Source organism: Microchirus variegatus (genome assembly GCF_963457635.1).
Source record: "Microchirus variegatus genome assembly, chromosome: 13".
Lineage (NCBI taxonomy): Eukaryota > Metazoa > Chordata > Actinopteri > Pleuronectiformes > Soleidae > Microchirus > Microchirus variegatus.
The window spans coordinates 27,879,665-27,905,172 of NC_139814.1; the positions used below are offsets into that span (position 1 = coordinate 27,879,665).

Genomic DNA, 25,508 nt, shown 5'->3' on the forward strand with positions numbered 1-25,508 from the left:
GCATCATAAGTAGCAGCAGCAGCATCATAAGCAGCAGCAGCAGCATCATAAGCAGCAGCAGCAGCATCATAAGCAGCAGCAGCAACATCATAAGCAGCAGCATCATAAGCAGCAGCAGCATTTTAAGCAGCAGCATCAGCAGCAGCATCAGCAGTAGCATCATAAGCAGCAGCAGCAGCATCATAAGCAGCAGCGTCATAAGCAGCAGCAGCAGCATCATAAGCAGCATCAGCATCATAAGCATCAGCAGCAGCATCATAAGCATCAGCAGCAGCATCATAAGCAGCAGCAGCAGCAGCATCATAAGCAGCAGCAGCATCATAAGCAGCAGCATCATAAGCAGCAGCAGCATCATAAGCAGCAGCATCATAAGCAGCAGCAGCATCATAAGCAGCAGCAGCATCATAAGCAGCAGCATCATAAGCAGCAGCAGCATCATAAGCAGCAGCATCATAAGCAGCAGCAGCATCATAAGCAGCAGCAGCATCATAAGCACCAGCATCATAAGCAGCAGCAGCATCATAAGCAGCAGCAGCATCATAAGCAGCAGCATCATAAGCAGCAGCAGCATCATAAGCAGCAGCAGCATCATAAGCAGCAGCAGCATCATAAGCAGCAGCAGCATCATAAGCAGCAGCATCATAAGCAGCAGCAGCATCATAAGCAGCAGCAGCATCATAAGCAGCAGCAGCATCATAAGCAGCAGCATCATAAGCAGCAGCAGTCATAGCCAGCGGTGACAGTTAAACCTCATGTCTCTGTGTTTTTCTGCCTCACAGAAAGAATGAGTGTCTTCAGGCTTCATCAGCTCTGATCAGGGAAACACCCTTCAGTCCTCAGCAAGTCTCAACTGCTGCTGCTGCTGCTGCTGCTGCGTCAAGCTGCACACAGGAAACTACAGCCAGACAGGAAGTGAGGCCACCACGCCTTCAAATTAAAACGTGGTTTGTTCGTTTGTTTTAGTGCAGTGAGATGAGAAGAAAAATCAACGCTGTCGGACGGAAGTTCCTTCAAAAAGCATCAGTGCAAAAGTCTACATTCAAACCAACATGGCCGACTTCCTGTTGTACATATATATATATATATATATACACACACACACACAGGTAAATACACACACATATATATGTATACATGTGTATGTATATATACACATATATGTACATATATTTATACAAACATAGATACACACACATATATACACACACATGTATACATATATATACATAAATACATACAGATATACACATATACATACATAATCTGTAATCTGTAATCCCATCATCACATTGTATCGAGGACACTGACAGTAATTTAACAAACTGACCTTTGGACTTTTTCTTCTTCTTCTTCACATTTGTTTAGTGGTTGGTAAACACATGGTACAGGTGTAATACCGTCTCCTACCACACGGCAGACGGGGTCGAGGGTCAAAGGTAAAAGTTCAAAGGTCACCAGCAGATCAGACACATCGACAGAATAAACCACAGGTGAGACACAAACTTTTATAACCAGCGATCAGACCATTTATAAAAGACAGGTGAGTGACAGCAGCACCAAACCCCCCCCCCCCCCCCCCGCTCGTTGGTGTGGTCCACTTCCTGTTCCTCTGTATTTAAACAGGCTCCGCCCTCTGTCGCACTGTTTGGCCAAACCAGGAAGTAAACGGCTGAACGTGAACGGTAAGAACGAGAAAAAATGACTGAACGAAACACTTGATTTTATTGAGAAATATTTTCTGTTTGTGTTTTATTTGAAGTTAATCGCTCGTTTTCTTCAGCGTGTTTTGCCTTTTTCGTATTTGCTAAATGTTTGTTACACAGAACTGATTTTTCATCGACTTTAGCTCATGTTTGATTTGTTACGACTGTTTTTTGTGAACGTTTGTGATCGTAAAGTTTGTGTCGCAGAAAGTTCGACAAAAAACAGCTTTCCACCAGGAAGGCTATCGCTTTAGCCACGTTAGCAACTGCCATGACAGACACTAGACAATGGCCTAGTCGCCCCCTGGTGGTCATTCAATATATTCTCCCTTCTGTACCGGTTTGAGCCAACCCTGAAAACAGGAGATATAAATGACTGAGAGGGGCTTTTATTTTGAAATGTTCACTCCACTTCACTGTGTGTGTGTTTGTGTGTGTGTGTGTGTGTGTGTGTGTGAGCAGAGACTCTGCAGCTGCTCTCTCACACACACACACACACAGAAACACACACACACACACACACACACACTCCTCAGTGGTGGAGGACAGAAGAAGAAGAAGAAAAGCTCTGATCTGAGAAGGTAAAACCTTTTATTTTTTATTCTTCTTCATTCACGCGCTCATTCACGCGCTGTCACCGCGCGCGTCCCATCACGCGCCTTTCCCGCGGTCCGCGCGGGTGTTGCACGCGCACGCTCACCTGTGCAATCAAGAGAAAAAAAAGAAGAAGAAAAAAAAGTGATGAAGTTATTTTCGTTTATTTCACGTCATTAATCTACGTTTATATGCGCATCAGTGCGCGCGTGAGGGACTGCGCGCGTGAGTGAGTGAGAGAGTGAAAGGATGAAGTTTGACAGTTTAAAAAAGTCATTAAAAAATATTATTATTGTTTGTTTGATGATTAACGTAAAAAAACAAAAAAAACTTAAAAAATGGTTTCACCCATATGTTAAATGTTGTCAGTGACCAGCAGGTGGCGCTCAGTGTTTTTGTTTCTTTTCACAAAAAAACATCAGAATGTTTGCTAATGAATGAATGAATGAATGAATATGTGTTTGAGGGTGTTTTTAAAAACCTGTTCATTATTTGTGTTTTTATTGATTTTATTTTTTTAATTTGAACAAAAAAAAAGCCACAAAAAGACAGATGCTAAAGCTACAGTGGACAGAAAGTTAGCCACAGAAAGACAGATGCTAAAGCTACAGTGCACAGAAAGTTAGCCACAAAAAGACAGATGCTAAAGCTAAAGTGGACAGAAGGTTAGCCACGAAAAGACAGATGCTAACGCTACAGTGGACAGAAAGTTAGTTACAAAAAGACAGATGCTAAAGCTAAAGTGGACAGAAAGTTAGCCACAAAAAGACAGATGCTAAAGCTACAGTGGACAGAAAGTTAGCCACAAATAGACAGATGCTAAAGCTACAGTGCACAGAAAGTTAGCCACAAAAAGACAGATGCTAAAGCTACAGTGGACAGAAAGTTAGCCACAAAAAGACAGATGCTAAAGCTACAGTGGACAGAAGGTTAGCCACGAAAAGACAGATGCTAACGCTACGGTGGACAGAAAGTTAGCTACAAAAAGACAGATGCTAAAGCTACAGTGGACAGAAAGTTAGCCAAAAAAATTTTTTTCTTCACAGAATGAGATTTTAAATAAATAAGCAATGAATATTAATTTATATTTTTTATATTTTTATATTTGAAATTTTCTGATTTTTAGATTCTCAAACATGAAAATAACGTATTACACAAACTGTCCTCTGTCTCCGTCCCAGGATGCCGTCCTCACTCAGACCGTGTGTCCACCTGCTGCTCGTCCTCGTCCTCGTCCCTCTGTTGTCTCAGCCGGTGCGGGCTCAAGGTAAGTAGCTTCAGTCCAGGCCACCAGGGGGCGTTTAACTGAGCAGCACTGATCACTGTGTTGTCCTCAGGAGTCAAAGTGTCCACGTCGTCCAGACGCCGAGGTTCTTAGACGTCGTCCTGTTAGCGTAGCCGCTATAAAGTGGCTAACCCTCCTGGACGTCCACAAACCAGCAGTCTGTCCTCATGTCCTCATGTCCTCATGTCCTCATGTCCTCATGTCCTCATGTCCTCATGTCCTCATGTGCAGCTTTTGTCTCCAAACAAATGAACAAAGAAGAAAAGATCACGAGTTTTCGCTCGTTTTTAACTACGTTTTCTCTTCACTTCCTGTTGCGCCGACGTCGTCTCTCGCTCTTTAACTCGTTCCGTAATCAACGCGTTCGCTCGTCGCCTCGGTAACCGAACGACCACGCGTCCTCACGCCAACGCCGACTTTAAAGGAATACTTTAATACCACCTTTTGTTTCCATGAGTTCTGACTCTAGAAACTCAAGTTTGTAAACCACTCACTCTCCCACACCAAAGTCACTCACTCTCTCACACCAAAGTCACTCACTCTCCCACACCAAAGTCCATAGAGTAAACCAGTGATTTTAACATCACAGCACACAGGAGTTGTTAATCCACTGCTGCCTCCATCACTAACTTAACCCAGTGACACAAAGTGACCACACGAGGCAGCAGAGGACCAGCAGCTCCTGTGTCCCTGTGAGATAAAATCACTGGATTTTTTAATAAAGTATAAAAGTGCACATTCATGCGCTCACTTTGTTACACACTCACACAATCACACGTTCATCAGTCTCGACAGTGCGACACATTTTTTCCGATCACGTGGGATTTGAGCGTCTCCGATGAAACAAAGTCCTTTTGTCTCGGAGACACAGAGACAAACTGTGGAGACCAAAAATCCCAGGTTGGTGATGAAGTTGCTTCATTTTTTCAAACTTTTATTTACTTATTTATTCATCTGCTGTTCATTCTTCAAACTTCTTTACGTTACCTTCACGACGCGGCTAAAAAACGACGGTTCACTCGGACAAAAGCAAAAGTGTTTAGTTTCACCGAAGTAAAAATAAACGTCATTTCTGATCAATCTAACATTGTCTTACTTTAAGCTTTAATCACCAATAACAGCTAAAACAAACAAATGGTTTACATGGGTTAGAAAAGGGCGCTAAAAGACAGATGCTAAAGCTACAGTGGACAGAAAGTTAGTCAACAGTTAGCCACAAAAAGACAGATGCTAAAGCTATAGTGGACAGAGGGTTAGCAAAAAGTTCGCCACAAAAAGACAGATGCTAAAGCTATATTGGACAGTACGTTAGCCATCAGTTAGCCACAAAAAGACAGATGCTAAAGCTATAGTGGACAGTAAGTTAGCCAACAGTTAGCCACAAAAACACAGATGCTAAAGCTATAGTGGACAGAATGTTAGCCACAAAAAGACAGATGCTAAAGCTATAGTGGACAGAGGGTTAGCAAAAAGTTAGCCACAAAAAGACAGATGCTAAGGCTACAGTGGACAGTAAGTTAGCCAACAGTTAGCCACAAAAGACAGATGCTAAAGCTATAGTGGACAGTAAGTTAGCCAACAGTTAGCCACAAAAGACAGATGCTAAAGCTACAGTGGACAGAAAGTTAGTCAACAGTTAGCCACAAAAAGACAGATGCTAAAGCTATAGTGGACAGAAAGTTAGTCAACAGTTAGCCACAAAAAGACAGATGCTAAAGCTATAGTGGACAGAAAGTTAGTCAACAGTTAGCCACAAAAAGACAGATGCTAAAGCTATATTGGACAGTACGTTAGCCATCAGTTAGCCACAAAAAGACAGATGCTAAAGCTATAGTGGACAGTAAGTTAGCCAACAGTTAGCCACAAAAACACAGATGCTAAAGCTATAGTGGACAGAAAGTTAGTCAACAGTTAGCCACAAAAACACAGATGCTAAAGCTACAGTGGACAGAAAGTTAGTCAACAGTTAGCCACAAAAAGACAGATGCTAAAGCTATATTGGACAGTAAGTTAGCCAACAGTTAGCCACAAAAACACAGATGCTAAAGCTATAGTGGACAGAATGTTAGCCACAAAAAGACAGATGCTAAAGCTATAGTGGACAGAGGGTTAGCAAAAAGTTAGCCACAAAAAGACAGATGCTAAGGCTACAGTGGACAGTAAGTAAGCCAACAGTTAGCCACAAAAGACAGATGCTAAAGCTATAGTGGACAGTAAGTTAGCCAACAGTTAGCCAGAAAAACACAGATGCTAAAGCTATAATGGACAGAAGGTTAGCAAAAAGTTAGCCACAAAAAGACAGATGCTAAAGCTATAGTGGACAGAGGGTTAGCCAACAGTTAGCCACAAAAAGACGGATGCTAAAGCTATATTGGACAGTACGTTAGCCATCAGTTAGCCACAAAAAGACAGATGCTAAAGCTACAGTGGTGTTCTGGGTGAACCGTGTGTGTGCGCAGCGTCGTGGTCGTGTCGGTGTGTAAAGAAGCGTTGTTTACGGCGGACGAGTCGCCTCGTCACCGCGACACAAACACGTAAACGTTTGTGGCTCCTCCCCCTGTCATGTGGCTCCTCCCCCTGTCCTGTGGCTGTGAGATGAGCGGCTGGAATGCTGTGGGGCGTTTGTTTGGCTCCGCCCGGTGTGAAAATGATGGGGTGTCGTGGCTGTTGTTGACCTGCTCATGTGGCCGTTGGCGTCGCGGCGCTTTCGCTCGCCGCGGCCTCGCTCCAGTGTTCAACAACAACAACAACAGAGCGCTGTTGACTCTCACAACACTGTGGTGGAGGTCACGCTGGAGGTCACGGTGAAGGTCACGCTGGATCCTTCACATCTGAACACTCCTGCTGAGCTCACACACACACACACTGTTCCTGTGACTCCGCCCTCTCTGCGTCCTTTGTTCTTCCTCTTCTCTCTGTTTGTTAAAAGGGAGTCGCGTCCTCGTCCTCGTCCTCGTCCTCTCGTCCTCGTCCTCGTCCTCGTCCTCTCGTCCTCGTGATGACATAAGATCAGGGGCTACATGTGGTATCAGGGACTGAAAACTAGCCTCAAAAACACTGAAAACATGACGTCAGTTTAAGTCTACGATCTTAGCCACAAAAAGACAGATGCTAATGCTACAGTGGACAGAAAGTTAGCCAACAATTAGCCAGAAAGAGGCAGATGCTAAAGCTATAGTGGACATACCGTTAGCAAAGAGTTAGCCAGAAAATGACAGATGCTAAAGCTACAGTGGACCAAACGTTAGCCAACAGTTGGACACAAAAATACACAAACATCCCTTTAATGCTGAGGATGAACGAAACGAGGACGAGAACGAGAGATCGTGACGTTTCTTTTTAATGAGCTGACGTTTGTGTTTTCTTCTTCTTCACAGATGGAGCGACACCGTCACTCTGGAGGGAGTTCAGTCTCATGTTCAGTGTAACGTTCACTGACGTTCAGTGTAACGTTCACTGATGTTCAGTCTAACGTTCAGTGTAACGTTCAGTGTAACGTTCAGTGTAACGTTCAGTGTAACATTCAGCCTAACGTTCAGCGTAACGTTCAGTGTTACGTTCAGTGTAACGTTCAGCCTAACGTTCAGCCTAACGTTCAGTCTAACGTTTACTGACGTTCAGTGTAACGTTCAGTGTAACGTTGAGTCTGACGTTCACTAACGTTCAGTAACGTTCAGTCTAACGTTCAGTAACGTTCAGTCTAACGTTCAGTCTAACGTTCAGTCTAACGTTCAGTCTAACGTTCACTGACGTTCAGTCTGACGTTCACTAACGTTCAGTAACGTTCAGTCTAACGTTCAGTCTAACGTTCACTAACGTTCAGTCTGACGTTCAGTAACGTTCAGTCTAACGTTCAGTCTAACGTTCACTGACGTTCAGTGTAACGTTCACTGACGTTCAGTCTGACGTTCACTAACGTTCAGTAACGTTCAGTCTAACGTTCACTGACGTTCAGTCTGACGTTCAGTAACGTTCAGTAACGTTCAGTCTAACGTTCACTGACGTTCAGTCTGACGTTCACTAACGTTCAGTCTAACGTTCAGTGTAACGTTCACTGACGTTCAGTGTAACGTTCACTGACGTTCAGTGTAATGTTCACTGATGTTCAGTTTGACGTTCACTGATGTTCAGTGTAACGTTCAGTCTAACGTTCAGTCTAACGTTGAGTCTTCAGAGCCAAACAGAAGCTCCTCCTCTGTCAGAACTTTCCCACTTGTCATGATTTACTCCAGCAGAGATGTTCTGCTCTTTACGACTCAGCATGTGGTTCCTGTTGAGGAGAAAGACGTTAAAACATCTGCATGAAATCTTCCGCGTGTCGATCTGAACCTCAAACCTCAGCATTTCAGCGTTAATTATCCGCCTCGACTGAACAGAACTGAACTCACTCCAGTGTTTGTGGACGACGTCGACTCATCTGCGTTCACCGTTCGCTCATCTTAAAGGGACGGTTTGGAATTTTTGAAGCACACGGCTCAAAAACAAACCCTGTCCCTTTAAGATGAAACTCTTAGATAGATGGATGTTGCTTGACGTTGAATTCACTTGTTTTCATTCATTCATTCGTTCATTCATTCGTTCATTCATTCGTTCACAAACGTGTTTTCGTGTAAATTCGCTCGTCTTCTTTTTCTCCGTCCAGTTTCGTCGCCGCGAAGGTTTCGCTCCAAACTCCTGAGTCCGAACAATCTGCTGGTGATGTGGAAGGAACCTAGAGGAGAGTTTGAGAACTACAGAGTGGTCTACACCACCAAGCCAGGTATGACCCACTCACTCTGCCACACCAAAACCACTCACTCTCCCACACCAAAGCCCACAGAGAAAACCAGTGATTTTAGCTCACAGGGACACAGGAGCTGCTGGTCCTCTGCTGCCTCGTGTGGTCACTTTGTGTCACTGAGTTAAGTCTAAATTAAATATTTTAAAAGCTGAGTTCACTAAAATCAGTCATTGTGAGTTAGTGATGGAGGCAGCAGTGGATCAACAACTCCTGTGATTTTATTTTGATTTTAACAGTAACTAAGCTTTTTATTTTGAAAACAGTAGGGTCTTGTTTTAGTGTGGACAACCAGTAGCTAAGTCTTTTATTTTGAAAAATGCAACGTCTTCCTTTTGTGTGGCCAAATGGTAACTAAGCCTTTTATTTTGAAAATTGTAGGGTCTCGTTTTAGTGTGGACAACCAGTAGCTAAGTCTTTTATTTTGAAAACTGCAGGTTCTTGAATGAGTTTGGACAAAGGGTAAATACATATTTTATTTTGAAAACTGCAGGTTCATGTTTGAATGTGGACAAACCATTACCAAATCTTTTATTTTGAAGACTGCAGGTTTTGTTTTAGTGTGGACAAACAGTAGCTAAGTCTTTTATTTTGAAAACTGCAGGTTCTTGTATTAGTGTGGACAAACAGTAACTAAGACTTTATTTTGAAAACTGCAGGGTGTTTCTTTAGTGTGGACAAACAGGAAGTGTGATTGTGCAGCATGTAAACGTGGTCCACACACACACACACACACACACACACACACACACACACACACACACACACACACACACAGCGTGTGTGGTTTGACGTCTTCTTCGTCAGTGAATTATGAAGCGACATAAAGATGATGAGTTTTTCCTGAGGGAAAAGAAAGAGCTCGTCTGTGAATAACTGGAATATTTGTTCATCTGTGCTGAAGCTTGAGATTAACAACACAATCTGTGTCAGATTACATCTACTGTTTATCTCCACTCACTCTGCCACACCAAGGTCCATGGAGAAAATCAGAGATTTAGGAGATTAAAGCAAGACCCTGTAGTTTTCAAAATAAAAGACCTAGTTGATGTTTGTCCACATTCAATCATGAATCTGCAGTTTTCAAAATAAAAGACTTAGTTGATGTTTGTCTGCATTCAATCATGAATCTGCAGTTTTCAAAATAAAAGTCTTATTTTCTGTTTGTCCACACTAAAACAAGACCCTGCAGTTTTCAAAATAAAAGACTGAGTTAATGTTTGTCCACACTAAAACAAGACCCTTCAGTTTGCAAAATACAAGAATGAGTTTCTGTTTGTCCACAATAAAATGAACCATGTAGTTTTCAAAATAAAAGACTGAGTTTCTGTTTGTCCACACTAAAACAAGACCCTTCAGTTTTCAAAATAAAATACTTAGTTAATGTTTGTCCACACTAAAACAAGACTGTGCGGTTTTCAAAATAAAAGACTGAGTTTCTGTTTGTCCACAATAAAATAACACCATGTAGTTTTCAAAATAAAAGACTCAGTTTCTGTTTGTCCACACTAAAACAAGCATGTGCAGTTTTCAAAATAAGACCTTGCAGTTTTCAAAATAAAAGGCTCAGTTTCTGTTCGTCCACGCTTAAACAACACTGTGTAGTTTTCAAAATAAAATACTAAGTGTCTGTCTGTCCACACTAAAGCAAGATCCTGCCATTTTCAAAATGAATGACGGTGTAGTTTTCAAAATAAAATACCTAGTTTGTTTGTCCACACTAAAACAACTCCATGTAGATTTCAAAATAAAAGGCTTAGTTACTCACACATCGATGTGGCCTCAGTCTGAAAGAGTTTTTAACACCTGGACTTTAATCACAGTGATGAAATCATAACTGATGTTTCCTGTGCTCTGTGATTTTCATAATAAAAGGCTGGAGTTGTGTTTGAAGCCTGTAAATAACAGCTGAGGTTTTTATTGAAGTCAAACCTGGAGCTTTCATCGTCATCGTCAGTGAAAACACCTTCACGTCTGTCACTGAGTCATTTCACTGTCACTCTTTGAACATCTGCTGTTTATGGAGCTCAGACGTCAACATGGCGTCTATCTAAGCCCCGCCCCCGTGGCCCCGCCCCCTGTGCCCGCCCCCTGTGACCTACCAAAATAAGATCAGAGGACGGGGTAATAAAAAAGACGAAAACACTGTCCGTTTGTCCACTAAAACAAGACCCTGTAGTTTTCAAAATAAAAGACTGAGTTTGTTTGTCCACACTAAAATAACACTGTGTAGTTTTCAAAATAAAAGACTGAGTTTCTGTTTGTCCACACTAAAACAACACTGTAGTTTTCAAAATAAAAGACTGAGTTTCTGTTTGTCCACACTAAAACAACACTGTGTAGTTTTCAAAATAATAGACTCAGTTTGTTTGTCCACACTAAAATAACACTGTGTAGTTTTCAAAATAAAAGACCGAGTTTCTGTTTGTCCACACTAAAATAACACTGTGTAGTTTTCAAAATAAAAGACTGAGTTTCTGTTTGTCCACACTAAAACAACACTGTGTAGTTTTCAAAATAATAGACTCAGTTTGTTTGTCCACACTAAAATAATACTGTGTAGTTTTCAAAATAAAAGACTGAGTTTCTGTTTGTCCACACTAAAATAACACTGTGTAGTTTTCAAAATAAAAGACTGAGTTTCTGTTTGTCCACACTAAAATAACACTGTGTAGTTTTCAAAATAAAAGACTGAGTTTCTGTTTGTCCACACTAAAATAACACTGTGTAGTTTTCAAAATAATAGACTCAGTTTGTTTGTCCACACTAAAATAACACTGTGTAGTTTTCAAAATAATAGACTCAGTTTGTTTGTCCACACTAAAATAACACTGTAGTTTTCAAAATAAAAGACCGAGTTTCTGTTTGTCCACACTAAAATAACACTGTGTAGTTTTCAAAATAAAAGACAGAGTTTCTGTTTGTCCACACTAAAATAACACTGTGTAGTTTTCAAAATAAAAGACCGAGTTTCTGTTTGTCCACACTAAAACAACACTGTGTAGTTTTCAAAATAATAGACTCAGTTTGTTTGTCCACACTAAAATAACACTGTGTAGTTTTCAAAATAAAAGACCGAGTTTCTGTTTGTCCACACTAAAACAACACTGTGTAGTTTTCAAAATAATAGACTCAGTTTGTTTGTCCACACTAAAATAACACTGTGTAGTTTTCAAAATAATAGACTCAGTTTGTTTGTCCACACTAAAATAACACTGTGTAGTTTTCAAAATAAAAGACTGAGTTTCTGTTTGTCCACACTAAAATAACACTGTGTAGTTTTCAAAATAAAAGACTGAGTTTCTGTTTGTCCACACTAAAATAACACTGTGTAGTTTTCAAAATAAAAGACTGAGTTTCTGTTTGTCCACACTAAAATAACACTGTGTAGTTATCAAAATAAAAGACTGAGTTTCTGTTTGTCCACACTAAAACAACACTGTGTAGTTTTCAAAATAAAAGACTGAGTTTCTGTTTGTCCACACTAAAATAACACTGTGTAGTTTTCAAAATAATAGACTCAGTTTCTGTTTGTCCACACTAAAATAACACTGTGTAGTTATCAAAATAAAAGACTGAGTTTCTGTTTGTCCACACTAAAACAACACTGTGTAGTTTTCAAAATAAAAGACTGAGTTTCTGTTTGTCCACACTAAAATAACACTGTGTAGTTTTCAAAATAATAGACTCAGTTTGTTTGTCCACACTAAAATAACACTGTGTAGTTTTCAAAATAAAAGACTGAGTTTCTGTTTGTCCACACTAAAATAACACTGTGTAGTTTTCAAAATAAAAGACTGAGTTTCTGTTTGTCCACACTAAAATAACACTGTGTAGTTTTCAAAATAAAAGACTGAGTTTCTGTTTGTCCACACTAAAATAACACTGTGTAGTTTTCAAAATAAAAGACCGAGTTTCTGTTTGTCCACACTAAAACAACACTGTGTAGTTTTCAAAATAATAGACTCAGTTTGTTTGTCCACACTAAAATAACACTGTGTAGTTTTCAAAATAATAGACTCAGTTTGTTTGTCCACACTAAAATAACACTGTGTAGTTTTCAAAATAAAAGACTGAGTTTCTGTTTGTCCACACTAAAATAACACTGTGTAGTTTTCAAAATAAAAGACTGAGTTTCTGTTTGTCCACACTAAAATAACACTGTGTAGTTTTCAAAATAAAAGACTGAGTTTCTGTTTGTCCACACTAAAATAACACTGTGTAGTTATCAAAATAAAAGACTGAGTTTCTGTTTGTCCACACTAAAACAACACTGTGTAGTTTTCAAAATAAAAGACTGAGTTTCTGTTTGTCCACACTAAAACAACACTGTGTAGTTTTCAAAATAATAGACTCAGTTTGTTTGTCCACACTAAAATAACACTGTGTAGTTTTCAAAATAAAAGACTGAGTTTCTGTTTGTCCACACTAAAACAACACTGTGTAGTTATCAAAATAATAGACTCAGTTTGTTTGTCCACACTAAAATAACACTGTGTAGTTTTCAAAATAAAAGACTGAGTTTCTGTTTGTCCACACTAAAACAACACTGTGTAGTTTTCAAAATAATAGACTCAGTTTGTTTGTCCACACTAAAATAACACTGTGTAGTTTTCAAAATAATAGACTCAGTTTGTTTGTCCACACTAAAATAACACTGTGTAGTTTTCAAAATAAAAGACTGAGTTTCTGTTTGTCCACACTAAAATAACACTGTGTAGTTTTCAAAATAAAAGACTGAGTTTCTGTTTGTCCACACTAAAATAACACTGTGTAGTTTTCAAAATAAAAGACTGAGTTTCTGTTTGTCCACACTAAAATAACACTGTGTAGTTTTCAAAATAAAAGACTGAGTTTCTGTTTGTCCACACTAAAATAACACTGTGTAGTTATCAAAATAAAAGACTGAGTTTCTGTTTGTCCACACTAAAACAACACTGTGTAGTTTTCAAAATAAAAGACTGAGTTTCTGTTTGTCCACACTAAAATAACACTGTGTAGTTTTCAAAATAATAGACTCAGTTTCTGTTTGTCCACACTAAAATAACACTGTGTAGTTATCAAAATAAAAGACTGAGTTTCTGTTTGTCCACACTAAAACAACACTGTGTAGTTTTCAAAATAAAAGACTGAGTTTCTGTTTGTCCACACTAAAATAACACTGTGTAGTTTTCAAAATAATAGACTCAGTTTGTTTGTCCACACTAAAATAACACTGTGTAGTTTTCAAAATAAAAGACTGAGTTTCTGTTTGTCCACACTAAAATAACACTGTGTAGTTTTCAAAATAAAAGACTGAGTTTCTGTTTGTCCACACTAATATAACACTGTGTAGTTTTCAAAATAAAAGACTGAGTTTCTGTTTGTCCACACTAAAATAACACTGTGTAGTTTTCAAAATAAAAGACCGAGTTTCTGTTTGTCCACACTAAAACAACACTGTGTAGTTTTCAAAATAATAGACTCAGTTTGTTTGTCCACACTAAAATAACACTGTGTAGTTTTCAAAATAATAGACTCAGTTTGTTTGTCCACACTAAAATAACACTGTGTAGTTTTCAAAATAAAAGACTGAGTTTCTGTTTGTCCACACTAAAATAACACTGTGTAGTTTTCAAAATAAAAGACTGAGTTTCTGTTTGTCCACACTAAAATAACACTGTGTAGTTTTCAAAATAAAAGACTGAGTTTCTGTTTGTCCACACTAAAATAACACTGTGTAGTTATCAAAATAAAAGACTGAGTTTCTGTTTGTCCACACTAAAACAACACTGTGTAGTTTTCAAAATAAAAGACTGAGTTTCTGTTTGTCCACACTAAAACAACACTGTGTAGTTTTCAAAATAATAGACTCAGTTTGTTTGTCCACACTAAAATAACACTGTGTAGTTTTCAAAATAAAAGACTGAGTTTCTGTTTGTCCACACTAAAACAACACTGTGTAGTTATCAAAATAATAGACTCAGTTTGTTTGTCCACACTAAAATAACACTGTGTAGTTTTCAAAATAAAAGACTGAGTTTCTGTTTGTCCACACTAAAACAACACTGTGTAGTTTTCAAAATAATAGACTCAGTTTGTTTGTCCACACTAAAATAACACTGTGTAGTTTTCAAAATAATAGACTCAGTTTGTTTGTCCACACTAAAATAACACTGTGTAGTTTTCAAAATAAAAGACTGAGTTTCTGTTTGTCCACACTAAAATAACACTGTGTAGTTTTCAAAATAAAAGACTGAGTTTCTGTTTGTCCACACTAAAATAACACTGTGTAGTTTTCAAAATAAAAGACTGAGTTTCTGTTTGTCCACACTAAAATAACACTGTGTAGTTATCAAAATAAAAGACTGAGTTTCTGTTTGTCCACACTAAAACAACACTGTGTAGTTTTCAAAATAAAAGACTGAGTTTCTGTTTGTCCACACTAAAATAACACTGTGTAGTTTTCAAAATAATAGACTCAGTTTCTGTTTGTCCACACTAAAATAACACTGTGTAGTTATCAAAATAAAAGACTGAGTTTCTGTTTGTCCACACTAAAACAACACTGTGTAGTTTTCAAAATAAAAGACTGAGTTTCTGTTTGTCCACACTAAAATAACACTGTGTAGTTTTCAAAATAATAGACTCAGTTTGTTTGTCCACACTAAAATAACACTGTGTAGTTTTCAAAATAAAAGACTGAGTTTCTGTTTGTCCACACTAAAATAACACTGTGTAGTTTTCAAAATAAAAGACTGAGTTTCTGTTTGTCCACACTAAAATAACACTGTGTAGTTTTCAAAATAAAAGACCGAGTTTCTGTTTGTCCACACTAAAACAACACTGTGTAGTTTTCAAAATAATAGACTCAGTTTGTTTGTCCACACTAAAATAACACTGTGTAGTTTTCAAAATAATAGACTCAGTTTGTTTGTCCACACTAAAATAACACTGTGTAGTTTTCAAAATAAAAGACTGAGTTTCTGTTTGTCCACACTAAAATAACACTGTGTAGTTTTCAAAATAAAAGACTGAGTTTCTGTTTGTCCACACTAAAATAACACTGTGTAGTTTTCAAAATAAAAGACTGAGTTTCTGTTTGTCCACACTAAAATAACACTGTGTAGTTATCAAAATAAAAGACTGAGTTTCTGTTTGTCCACACTAAAACAACACTGTGTAGTTTTCAAAATAAAAGACTGAGTTTCTGTTTGTCCACACTAAAATAACACTGTGTAGTTTTCAAAATAAAAGACTGAGTTTCTGTTTGTCCACACTAAAATAACACTGTGTAGTTTTCAAAATAAAAGACTGAGTTTCTGTTTGTCCACACTAAAATAACACTGTGTAGTTATCAAAATAAAAGACTGAGTTTCTGTTTGTCCACACTAAAACAACACTGTGTAGTTTTCAAAATAAAAGACTGAGTTTCTGTTTGTCCACACTAAAATAACACTGTGTAGTTTTCAAAATAATAGACTCAGTTTCTGTTTGTCCACACTAAAATAACACTGTGTAGTTATCAAAATAAAAGACTGAGTTTCTGTTTGTCCACACTAAAACAACACTGTGCAGTTTTCAAAATAATAGACTCAGTTTGTTTGTCCACACTAAAATAACACTGTGTAGTTTTCAAAATAATAGACTCAGTTTGTTTGTCCACACTAAAATAACACTGTGTAGTTTTCAAAATAAAAGACTGAGTTTCTGTTTGTCCACACTAAAATAACACTGTGTAGTTTTCAAAATAAAAGACTGAGTTTCTGTTTGTCCACACTAAAATAACACTGTGTAGTTTTCAAAATAAAAGACTGAGTTTCTGTTTGTCCACACTAAAATAACACTGTGTAGTTTTCAAAATAAAAGACCGAGTTTCTGTTTGTCCACACTAAAATAACACTGTGTAGTTTTCAAAATAAAAGACTGAGTTTCTGTTTGTCCACACTAAAACAACACTGTGTAGTTTTCAAAATAATAGACTCAGTTTGTTTGTCCACACTAAAACAACACTGTGTAGTTTTCAAAATAAAAGACTGAGTTTCTGTTTGTCCACACTAAAACAACACTGTGTAGTTTTCAAAATAATAGACTCAGTTTGTTTGTCCACACTAAAATAACACTGTGTAGTTTTCAAAATAAAAGACCGAGTTTCTGTTTGTGTAAAACAACACAGACAGAAGACACACAGACGTCTCTTGAGTGACAGTTTGTGGACTTTAACTGTTGGACATGTTTCCTTCTGTTTGTCCTTCGTCTCTTCACTTCATTCATCTTCTTATCTTGTCTTGTCTTGTCTTGTCTTGTCTTGTCCTCCGTCTTCTCTTCATTTGTCTCCTTCACTCTCTCGTCCTTCGCTCGTCTTCTGCTCACAGTAAAAAAGTCAAATTCTCATCATTCTTTTGGCCGACGACAGAACTTTTATTGACGTTTGTTCCGTTCGCTTGTTTTTGCGATGTTTGAACTCTGCTGAAATCCTGACCGTGTTTTTGTTGTTGTTGTGTTTTTGGTCAACAGGTGGCGATCAGGAGGAAGTTCACGTGTCAAAGGAGGAAGCCAAGCTCATCATCTCCGACTTTGACTCGTCAAAACAATACGACTTTCAGATCATCGCAGTCGGAGGAGGACGAGAGAGCAAACCTCTGCTGGCCAAACACGAAGGTAGGAAAACTCCGCCCACTTCACACCTGGGAACATCAGAGGTCAAATAAATGTGTGACTGCAATACCACACAACCGCCACCAGGCCATCCTTACGAACTTAAGTGAAAAAAAAACAACGTTCATTTGGATCATTTTTTTCAGATTTGCGACGTAGAGACGTTCACTTGTACTCGGAGTGTGCGTCGATGCACGATCTTAAAACCAACTCACGATAAATTATTTCAAATTTAGCGGAAACGTTCACCTGGACTCGCTCGTTTAATGTTTATCTCGTTGCTTTTATGGATTTGATTTAGTCCTTTAACTGATGTCAGTTCATTTGGAATGAATTAGTTTGTCAAATTTAGACTCAAACGTTCACTTGTATTCAGTTCAGTCAATAGAACTCACAATTTTAAAACCACACATTTTGGCTCAAACGTTCACCTGGACTCGCTCGTTGCACGTTTATCTCGTTGCTTTTATGGATTTGATTTAGTCCGTTCACTGATGTCAGAAATGTTCATTTGGAATGAATTAGTTTGTCAAATTTAGACTCAAACGTTCACTTGTATTCAGTTCATTCAATAAAACGCACAATTTTAAAACCACCTGATCCACCAAACGTTCACCTGGACTCACTCGTTGCATGTTTACGGCCAAACTTCATGGTGGTTTTATGAATTTGATTTATTCACTTAAATCCTGTCACAAATGTTCGTTTGGAATCGTTCAGAATTCGTTCAGTAAAATTTTGTCTCACGTTCACTTGGACAAACACACACATCTGTTTAAACTGAGGTGATCGAAGGTGAAGGATCTTAAATTCCATAAGAATAAACAATAATCTGGACGTTTTCTTCTTCTTCTTCTTCTTCTTCTTCTTCCAGCTCAGCGTTCAGGCGTCGAGGTGGTTCAGCCGCAGAGGAGACAAGATGGCGACGCCACGGAGACGGAAAACAACGAGATCACGGAAGGTAAGATCCCGTTCGACAGGAGGCGGAGCAAGCGACGAGAAAGTCCGACGCGGGGAAAAGAAAGATCGGTACGAACAAACGCCCGAGGGAAAAATTTTTTTTTTAAATCTTTGAAAGTCAAGGAAACGACCGAGGAGACCTTTCACAATAAAAGCCCTCTGAACGGATCTTTGAAGCGACTGAAGAAGAAGAAGCGTTTGTTCATCACCTGGTGTGATCGACCTGACGTTATCAACGAGACAAAAGAAGAAGAGGAAATAAAAACCAGAGAATCCAGACGAGAGGAAATGAACGAGAAGAGAGGAAAATGAAGAGGAACGAAGGAAACTGTGCCATGAAACATAAAAGTGAAATAAAGTTTTTGAAAGCGTGACACGTGTCCGTGTGTGATGTGAGGACACGAGGACACGAGGACGTGAGTGATGTCGCGGTCGGACGTTAAAAAAAGCCTCAAACCTAAATGACGGCGTCGGAAACCAGAGTGAGATCGACTCTGTTTGTTTGTTCGTCTAAATCGACACATTCTTCACCACAGGAAAAACAAACCATAAATTCCCCTCGTTGAGGGAAGTGGTATCGGGACAACGCTTTATGCAAATAAGCGCAGTGAACGTAACGAACGTGCTAACCTACGTCACATGTTGACAATTCTACGGCTGGAGCGTGACACTGTTTACATTCAGGGAAAACTCTAAATAATGAATGTGATTGAAATCTGACAAATCCAGAGTATTTGTGTTCACGTGAACGTCGGTACACACATCCACACACTGACAAAACTACACACTGACAAAACTACACACATGTAGCAGAGCTAGCTAGCAGCTGTTTACCGAGTGCTTCGAGAGCGTTTGCCCGTGATGCAGCTCTACATGACGGACAAACGCTCTCAAAGCACTCGGCAAATAGCCGCTAGCTAGCTCGTTAGCTAGCTGCTTTCATAAATGGTCACTTATTTTCTGACATTAGTGTTCAAAGCTCAACGGTCCTTTGGATGTTTATCAAACCGACGTATTCCAACACAATTCCACATCGTAACGCGCTTATTTGCGAAAGTGTATCACAACAAAAATGTTCCTCGGGCAGATGTGGCCGCCATCTTTGTTGAAAAATATCAGCCGGCTCGCTGAAGTCGCACAGCATCATGGGTAATTTCATCGTCCACTTCTTTTTAAGCCCTCACAAGAGCTCAATACGTTTTGAGGGTTGATTTTAAGGAGAAAATCTTGGTCCAAGCTACACGAGAACGTAGGTAAGGGTCGTAGGGTTAGGGTAAAAATGTAGGGTTAGGGGAGGGATTAGGACCTAAGTCACTGACTAGTTAAGGTTAGTCACTGACTAGTTAAGGTTAGTCATCTCACTGACTCCAGGGTAAGAGTTCAGCTGAATTACCCTCGACTCTGTGGTGACATCATCGTCGTCATAAACTCACCTGTGCAGCCTGGAAACTGTGGGCGTGCACGTGTGTGTGTGGGCGTGCACGTGTGTGTGTGGGCGTGCACGTGTTCCCACATTCCTGAACATAGCGTCCTGACAGGCATCAGCAGTGAAGTCGGGGTCAAGCAAAGGTGAGAGAATCGCACACCGACGATAAATCAGCGTGGAGCAGCTGCGGCGAAGCGCCTGCAGCGGAACCTCGCCGTCGCCATGGTTACGCTCACCGACGCTAGGCTACGCTAAGTCTTAAAGACTTCACTTCCATTTTGAAACTTTGAAAGTTTTGCAGTTTCTTTTAACGCCGTGTTATTTTTGTTTGGGGGGGGGTTTGTTCAGACTCCGCCCCCCCCTTAGAGACAGACTAATGGCTCCTCCCTCTTTGTTGCAATGCTAGTTACGCGTATTTTAATTTAATGGTAGTAACGTGTTTTTTAATGCATTTTTTGTTGGGAACATTAGCTAAGATTTTCATTTAACGTTAGCATCTTTTCCGCAAAGTCCTCACCGTGTTTTTCATAATGTTGTTTTTTAAGGTTTTTGGAAAAACACGTTTGTCACAATGCTAGTTACAATGCTAGTTATAGTAACATGTTTTTTTTTATCGTCATTGTAACGTTACTGAAGAAAAGTTTTTTTTGTATTTTGAGTGATTTTTCTTTATTCTAACCAGTTTTTTTTATCAGTGTTATTTCACATTCACGTAACCTCAGCTTTTTCTGTGTTAAGCATCAGAAAGTTCCGAGTCGTCCACGTCTGTAAGTCTATGAGACAATTCTGGAGTTTAACAGATGGGTTTGGGTCGTCCGGTCGTACAGATACATATAACTGAGTGTCGTCTGCATAACAATGAAAATCTATGTTGTGTTTCCTGATAATGTTGCCTAATGGCAGCATGTACAGGGTAAAAAGAATAGGTCCGAGCACAGAACCCTGAGGAACTCCATAGTTAACCTTAGTGAATATGGAGGATTCCTCTTTTACACTAACAAACTGAAATCTGTCCGATAAACAGGACTTGAACCAGAACCAGATCCTCTAATCCCAACGTCTTGTTCTAGTCTATGTAGCAGGATCTCATGATCTATCGCAGGGGTTCTCAAAGTTTTGATACCTGAGGGTCAATTTAGGAACCCAACATTGGACTGAGGGCCGCCAAAGGGAAAAAAAAGAAAAAAAACTGAAATACATCTTATTTGTAATAACTATGGCGTCCAAAATTTGACAAAACCGACATACTGTACTACGTCGTCCAAAATGTGACTTTTTTTTTTTTTTTTTTTTTTTTTTTTTTCGTCCAAAATTTTACAAAAACGTCATACTATACTATGTCGTTCAAATTTTTAATTTTTTTTGGGAAAACAGTTTTTGGTCCAAAATTTGACAAAAACATTGTACAAAACTGTCGTCCCAAATTTGAATATTTTTTTTTCCCAAAAAAAATTTGGTCCAAAATTTGACAAAAATTACATATATGCCGTCCCACATTTTTGGGAAAAAATTTAAATGCCAAAATTTGACAAAAATGTCATACTATACTATGTCGTTCAAAATTTTACAATTTTTTGGGGAAAACAGTTTTTGGTCCAAAATTTGACAAAAACGTTGTACAATACTATGTCGTCCCAAATTTGACATTTTTTCTCAAAAAAAATTTTGGTCCAAAATTTTGACAAAAATGACATATATGCTGTCCCACATTTTTGGGAAAAAATTTAAATGCCAAAATTTGACAAAAACATCATACTATACTGTGTCACTATGTCGTCCAAAATTTGATGACATAGTAAATACAGTTGTACAGTTTACACTTATTGGTCTGTATCCAGTAATGTCCAATAAACATGTAACAAGCTTAGTAGCTCCTGGATTAAAACTATCAACTGTAATTCATTGCGGGGCCGCCAGAAATGTTCCTGCGGGCCGACATTGGCCCCCAGGCCGCACTTTGAGAACCAATGATCTATCGTATCCCATCTCCCATTTGTTGAGCAATACTGTTTCACCACAAGTGCCACGCTATTTTTCCTGTCAGATGTCTGTCAGGCTTGTGTGGCCTTTTCTACAGCGCTATTTGCAAAATTACAATTAAAATAATTTACATTTTGTCTGGTTATAAAGGATAAGAAAACATGCAAAGTGTCTTATGTATGTAGATCGTTTATGTAAAACTGAAATTAGAAAAAAAAACATGTTTTTCAATGACACTGTAACATGTTTAAATTAGGACTGGACGATTATGGCAAAAATATTAGTCACAATTATTTTTGACTGATATTGAAATCATGATTAATAGACACGATATTCATCGATTTCAAAGTATTTATTGAATCACCAAAATTGAACTTTAAATATAATTTAAAAGAACAGCCAGAAATGACGGAGCTCCCGAGGTGACATGAGGAAAAAAAAAAATGACAAAATTTATTTTTTTTTGGAATCTCGAGTTTCAAAGTCAAGATCTCGAGTTCCCAAAAAAATATGAAAAAGTTTTTTGTTTTTTTTTAATCTTTTTTTCCATCATTTTTTGGAAACTCAAGATCTCGACTATAAAATATATATAAATATAAAAAATTTAATTATTTTTTTTCCACACACGTAACACTGCCGCGTCATGGGGCGCATAAATAATTTTTCTTCGATTATAATGTTTTTATGTTCGTGAGAAGCCAAAATCAAATCATGAATAGAATTCAATTAATCGTCCAGTTTCGACCCCCCTCAAATTTTGCCTTTGAGGCTTTCAGGGGCTCTCGAGTGTTAATCAGGGGTCTAACCCCCCCAGACCCCCCTGTGTTTCACACAGTGGGTAGAGCGTCTCTAAGGAGTCTAGCTGGTGTAGGGTCCAACTGACATGTAGTTAGTTTAGTTCAGTTGTTTCTTTGACACAATATTTAAATATAACCTTAATATAACCTTAATATAACCTTCGACGGCTGTTTCTGTGACACATTGTCTTATTTTGATTAAATAAACCAGAGACGAATGAAAACATTTTATTCACGTGATATTTGAATAAATCTAAAGTAACACACACACACACACACACACACACACACACACACACACACACACACATACACACACACACACACACACACACACACAGTGTGTTCCTGTGAAAACTCGTCGTTGTCGCCGTGAAAAACAGCGGCGCAGGTTTCGTTGTCACCTCAAACTTCACCTGTGAGTTATTTTTTATTTAATTATTATTATTTTATTTATTTTCACGGAGCTGAACTTTTCTGTAGATTATGAAATTCTAAATATATTATGGAATTATATGTAGATTATGGAATTCTAAGTGAAGTAGATTATGGAATTCTGAGTAGATTATGGACCTGCAGTGAGGATTTAACTGCAGGTGCAGTGAAACCACCTGTGCTGTTAAAGCTGCCACGACGACGACCGCGAGCGTTTTCCGTCGCCGTGGCAGCCGTGACCCCATGACCTTGTGACCCCCCCCCCCCCCCCGACGTGTCAGGTAAATCTGTCACGCTGACGCCTCAGGTGAGATAGTCTCGCTGTGACTCCGCCCCCCCAACACGTCCTGTAGTCAGAGGGGGCGGAGTCCCTTCTTAATGGTTTTTATATGATGGACGATGGTGTCGTGAGGATTCGAGGAACACGGTGGATTATCAGCCTCCTCCTGCAGGAGGCGCTCTTTTCCCCGTGATTCTTCTGCGTCACTTTAATCGTTAAACATTTCTTTTTTCCTAAGCTATATTTTATTTTATCGTCAGTAACTTTGTTTCCTTAAAGTCTTCACCGCGTTCCTCGAAACATCAGAAGTTTGTTTTGTAGGTTTCGTAAAAAAACACGTCAGTGTTTCACGATGTGAGTTACATGTTTTTTTTGTATCTTTGTAGTATTTTCTAAAGGTAGTTACGTGTTTTTTTTTATCGTCTTTGCAACGTTATAATAAAATACACTATATATATTTTATATATTTTTTAAATATATAATATATTTTTGTCATGAGAAACATTCCTTTGTTCTCACCTGTTTTATCGCGTTTTCTGTTCGAAACATTAGCGACTTTAGTAACTTTACATTATATTTAACCGAACTTTACGAAAAACTGTTTTGTAACACGTTTTTTTTGTATCGTTCGTCCTCACCGTGTTTCTCGTAACGTCAGCTTGTTTTTTGTAAATAGCATTTTTTTTGGTATTAACCTGTGTTTTATCGCGTTTTTTGTTTGAAAACTTTACGTTAAACCTTAAACGTTACGAAAAATGTGTTTTTGTGAGTTCCGTAAACACGTTTGTCGCGATGTGAGTTACAAGTATTTTTGTAGCGTTTGTCTTTGTAACGTCTTTTCAGTATTTTCTAAAGGTAGTAACGTGTTTTTTTAATCCTCTTTGTAACGTTAGCGGAAATTTATTCAGTTCTTTATTCTCATCTGTTTTACTGCGTTTTTTGTCTGAGAACTTTACGAAAAAAGGGTTTTTGTGAGTTCCGTAAACACGTTTGTCACGATGGGACTTTGGTGTGAGGAGAGTGAGTGACTTTGGTGTGAGAGAGTGAGTGACTTTGGTGTGGGAGAGTGAGTGACTTTGGTGTGGGAGAGTGAGTGACTTTGGTGTGAGAGAGTGAGTGACTTTGGTGTGGGAGAGTGAGTGACTTTGGTGTGGGAGAGTGAGTGACTTTGGTGTGAGAGAGTGAGTGACTTTGGTGTGGGAGAGTGAGTGACTTTGGTGTGGGAGAGTGAGTGACTTTGGTGTGGGAGAGTGAGTGACTTTGGTGTGAGAGAGTGAGTGACTTTGGTGTGAGAGAGTGAGTGACTTTGGTGTGAGAGAGTGAGTGACTTTGGTGTGGGAGAGTGAGTGACTTTGGTGTGAGAGAGTGAGTGACTTTGGTGTGGGAGAGTGAGTGACTTTGGTGTGAGAGAGTGAGTGACTTTGGTGTGGGAGAGTGAGTGACTTTGGTGTGAGAGAGTGAGTGACTTTGGTGTGAGAGCGTGAGTGACTTTGGTGCAGGTTTCCTGTCTTTTTCTTTTTTCCTGATTCACGATGTCTTCTGTGGTACGCTCAGTGTTCGTTTGGAGCATGAATGTGGAGCTCACAACTGTGTGTGTGTGTGTGTGCGCGTGTGTGTGTGCGCGTGTGCGTGTGTGTGTGTGCGTGCGTGTGCGTGCGTGTGTGTGTGTGCATGCCCACTGAAGTGGTAAAGAGTGATAGAGCAGCAGGAGGTTTTTGAATTCCGACACTGTAGAGACTTGTAAGGAGTGTGATACACTTCTCTGTTCCTGTCAATGATGAATGAAACGCTGCTGAAGGATGGTCTCACACACACACACACACACACACACACACACACACACACACACACACACACACACACACACACACACACCCTGACAACATGCTGTAACCTGAAGGAAATATTCTCTTATACATGAGGATCAGTGATGTGATGCCAGCGGCTGCTCGTATACAGTGAAGTCGTCACATGATCAGAGTCAAAGACTCAAGTTAAAAAATCTACTTCATTTTAAGTCTACGACGTCTACGTCACATGATCATGTCTTTATTTCACTGTTAGACAGACTTTGTAAACCACTCACTCTCCCACACCAAAGCCCCTAGAGAAAATTGGTTTTAGCTCACAGGGACACAGGAGCTGCTGGTCCTCTGCTGCCTCGTGTGGTCACTTTGTGTCACTGAGGTAAATCTGAACGATGGATTTTTAAAAGCTGAATTCACTAAAATCAGTCATTGTAAGTTAGTGATGGAGGCAGCAGTGGATCAACAACTCCTGTGAACTCCTGTGTGCTGTGATGTTAAAATCACTGGTTTACTCTATGGACTTTGGTGTGGGAGAGTGAGTGACTTTGGTGTGGGAGAGTGAGTGACTTTGGTGTGGGAGAGTGAGTGACTTTGGTGTGGGAGAGTGAGTGACTTTGGTGTGGGAGAGAGTGAGTGACTTTGGTCTGAGAGAGTGAGTGACTTTGGTGTGGGAGAGTGAGTGACGTTGGTCTGAGAGAGTGATTGACTTTGGTGTGGGAGAGTGAGTGACTTTGGTAGTGGGAGAGAGTGACTTTGGTGTGGGAGAGTGAGTGACTTTGGTAGTGGGAGAGTGAGTGACTTTGGTGTGGGAGAGTGAGTGACTTTG

The 25,508-nt window shown here is 39.2% G+C and overlaps 1 protein-coding gene across 1 annotated transcript in view; it reads left to right on the forward strand.

Moving 5' to 3' along the window:
• Positions 1-3,479: 3,479 nt before the first annotated feature.
• col14a1b (collagen, type XIV, alpha 1b) overlaps positions 3,480-25,508 on the forward strand; it is a gene marked incomplete at both ends in the record, with an annotated part of 60,385 nt that continues 38,356 nt past the window's right edge. Inside the window, 4 exon segments of the mRNA XM_083899639.1 lie at positions 3,480-3,564; positions 8,225-8,341; positions 16,856-16,999; positions 17,871-17,957. Of these exon segments, the coding sequence (XP_083755765.1) occupies positions 3,480-3,564; positions 8,225-8,341; positions 16,856-16,999; positions 17,871-17,957 (433 nt within the window).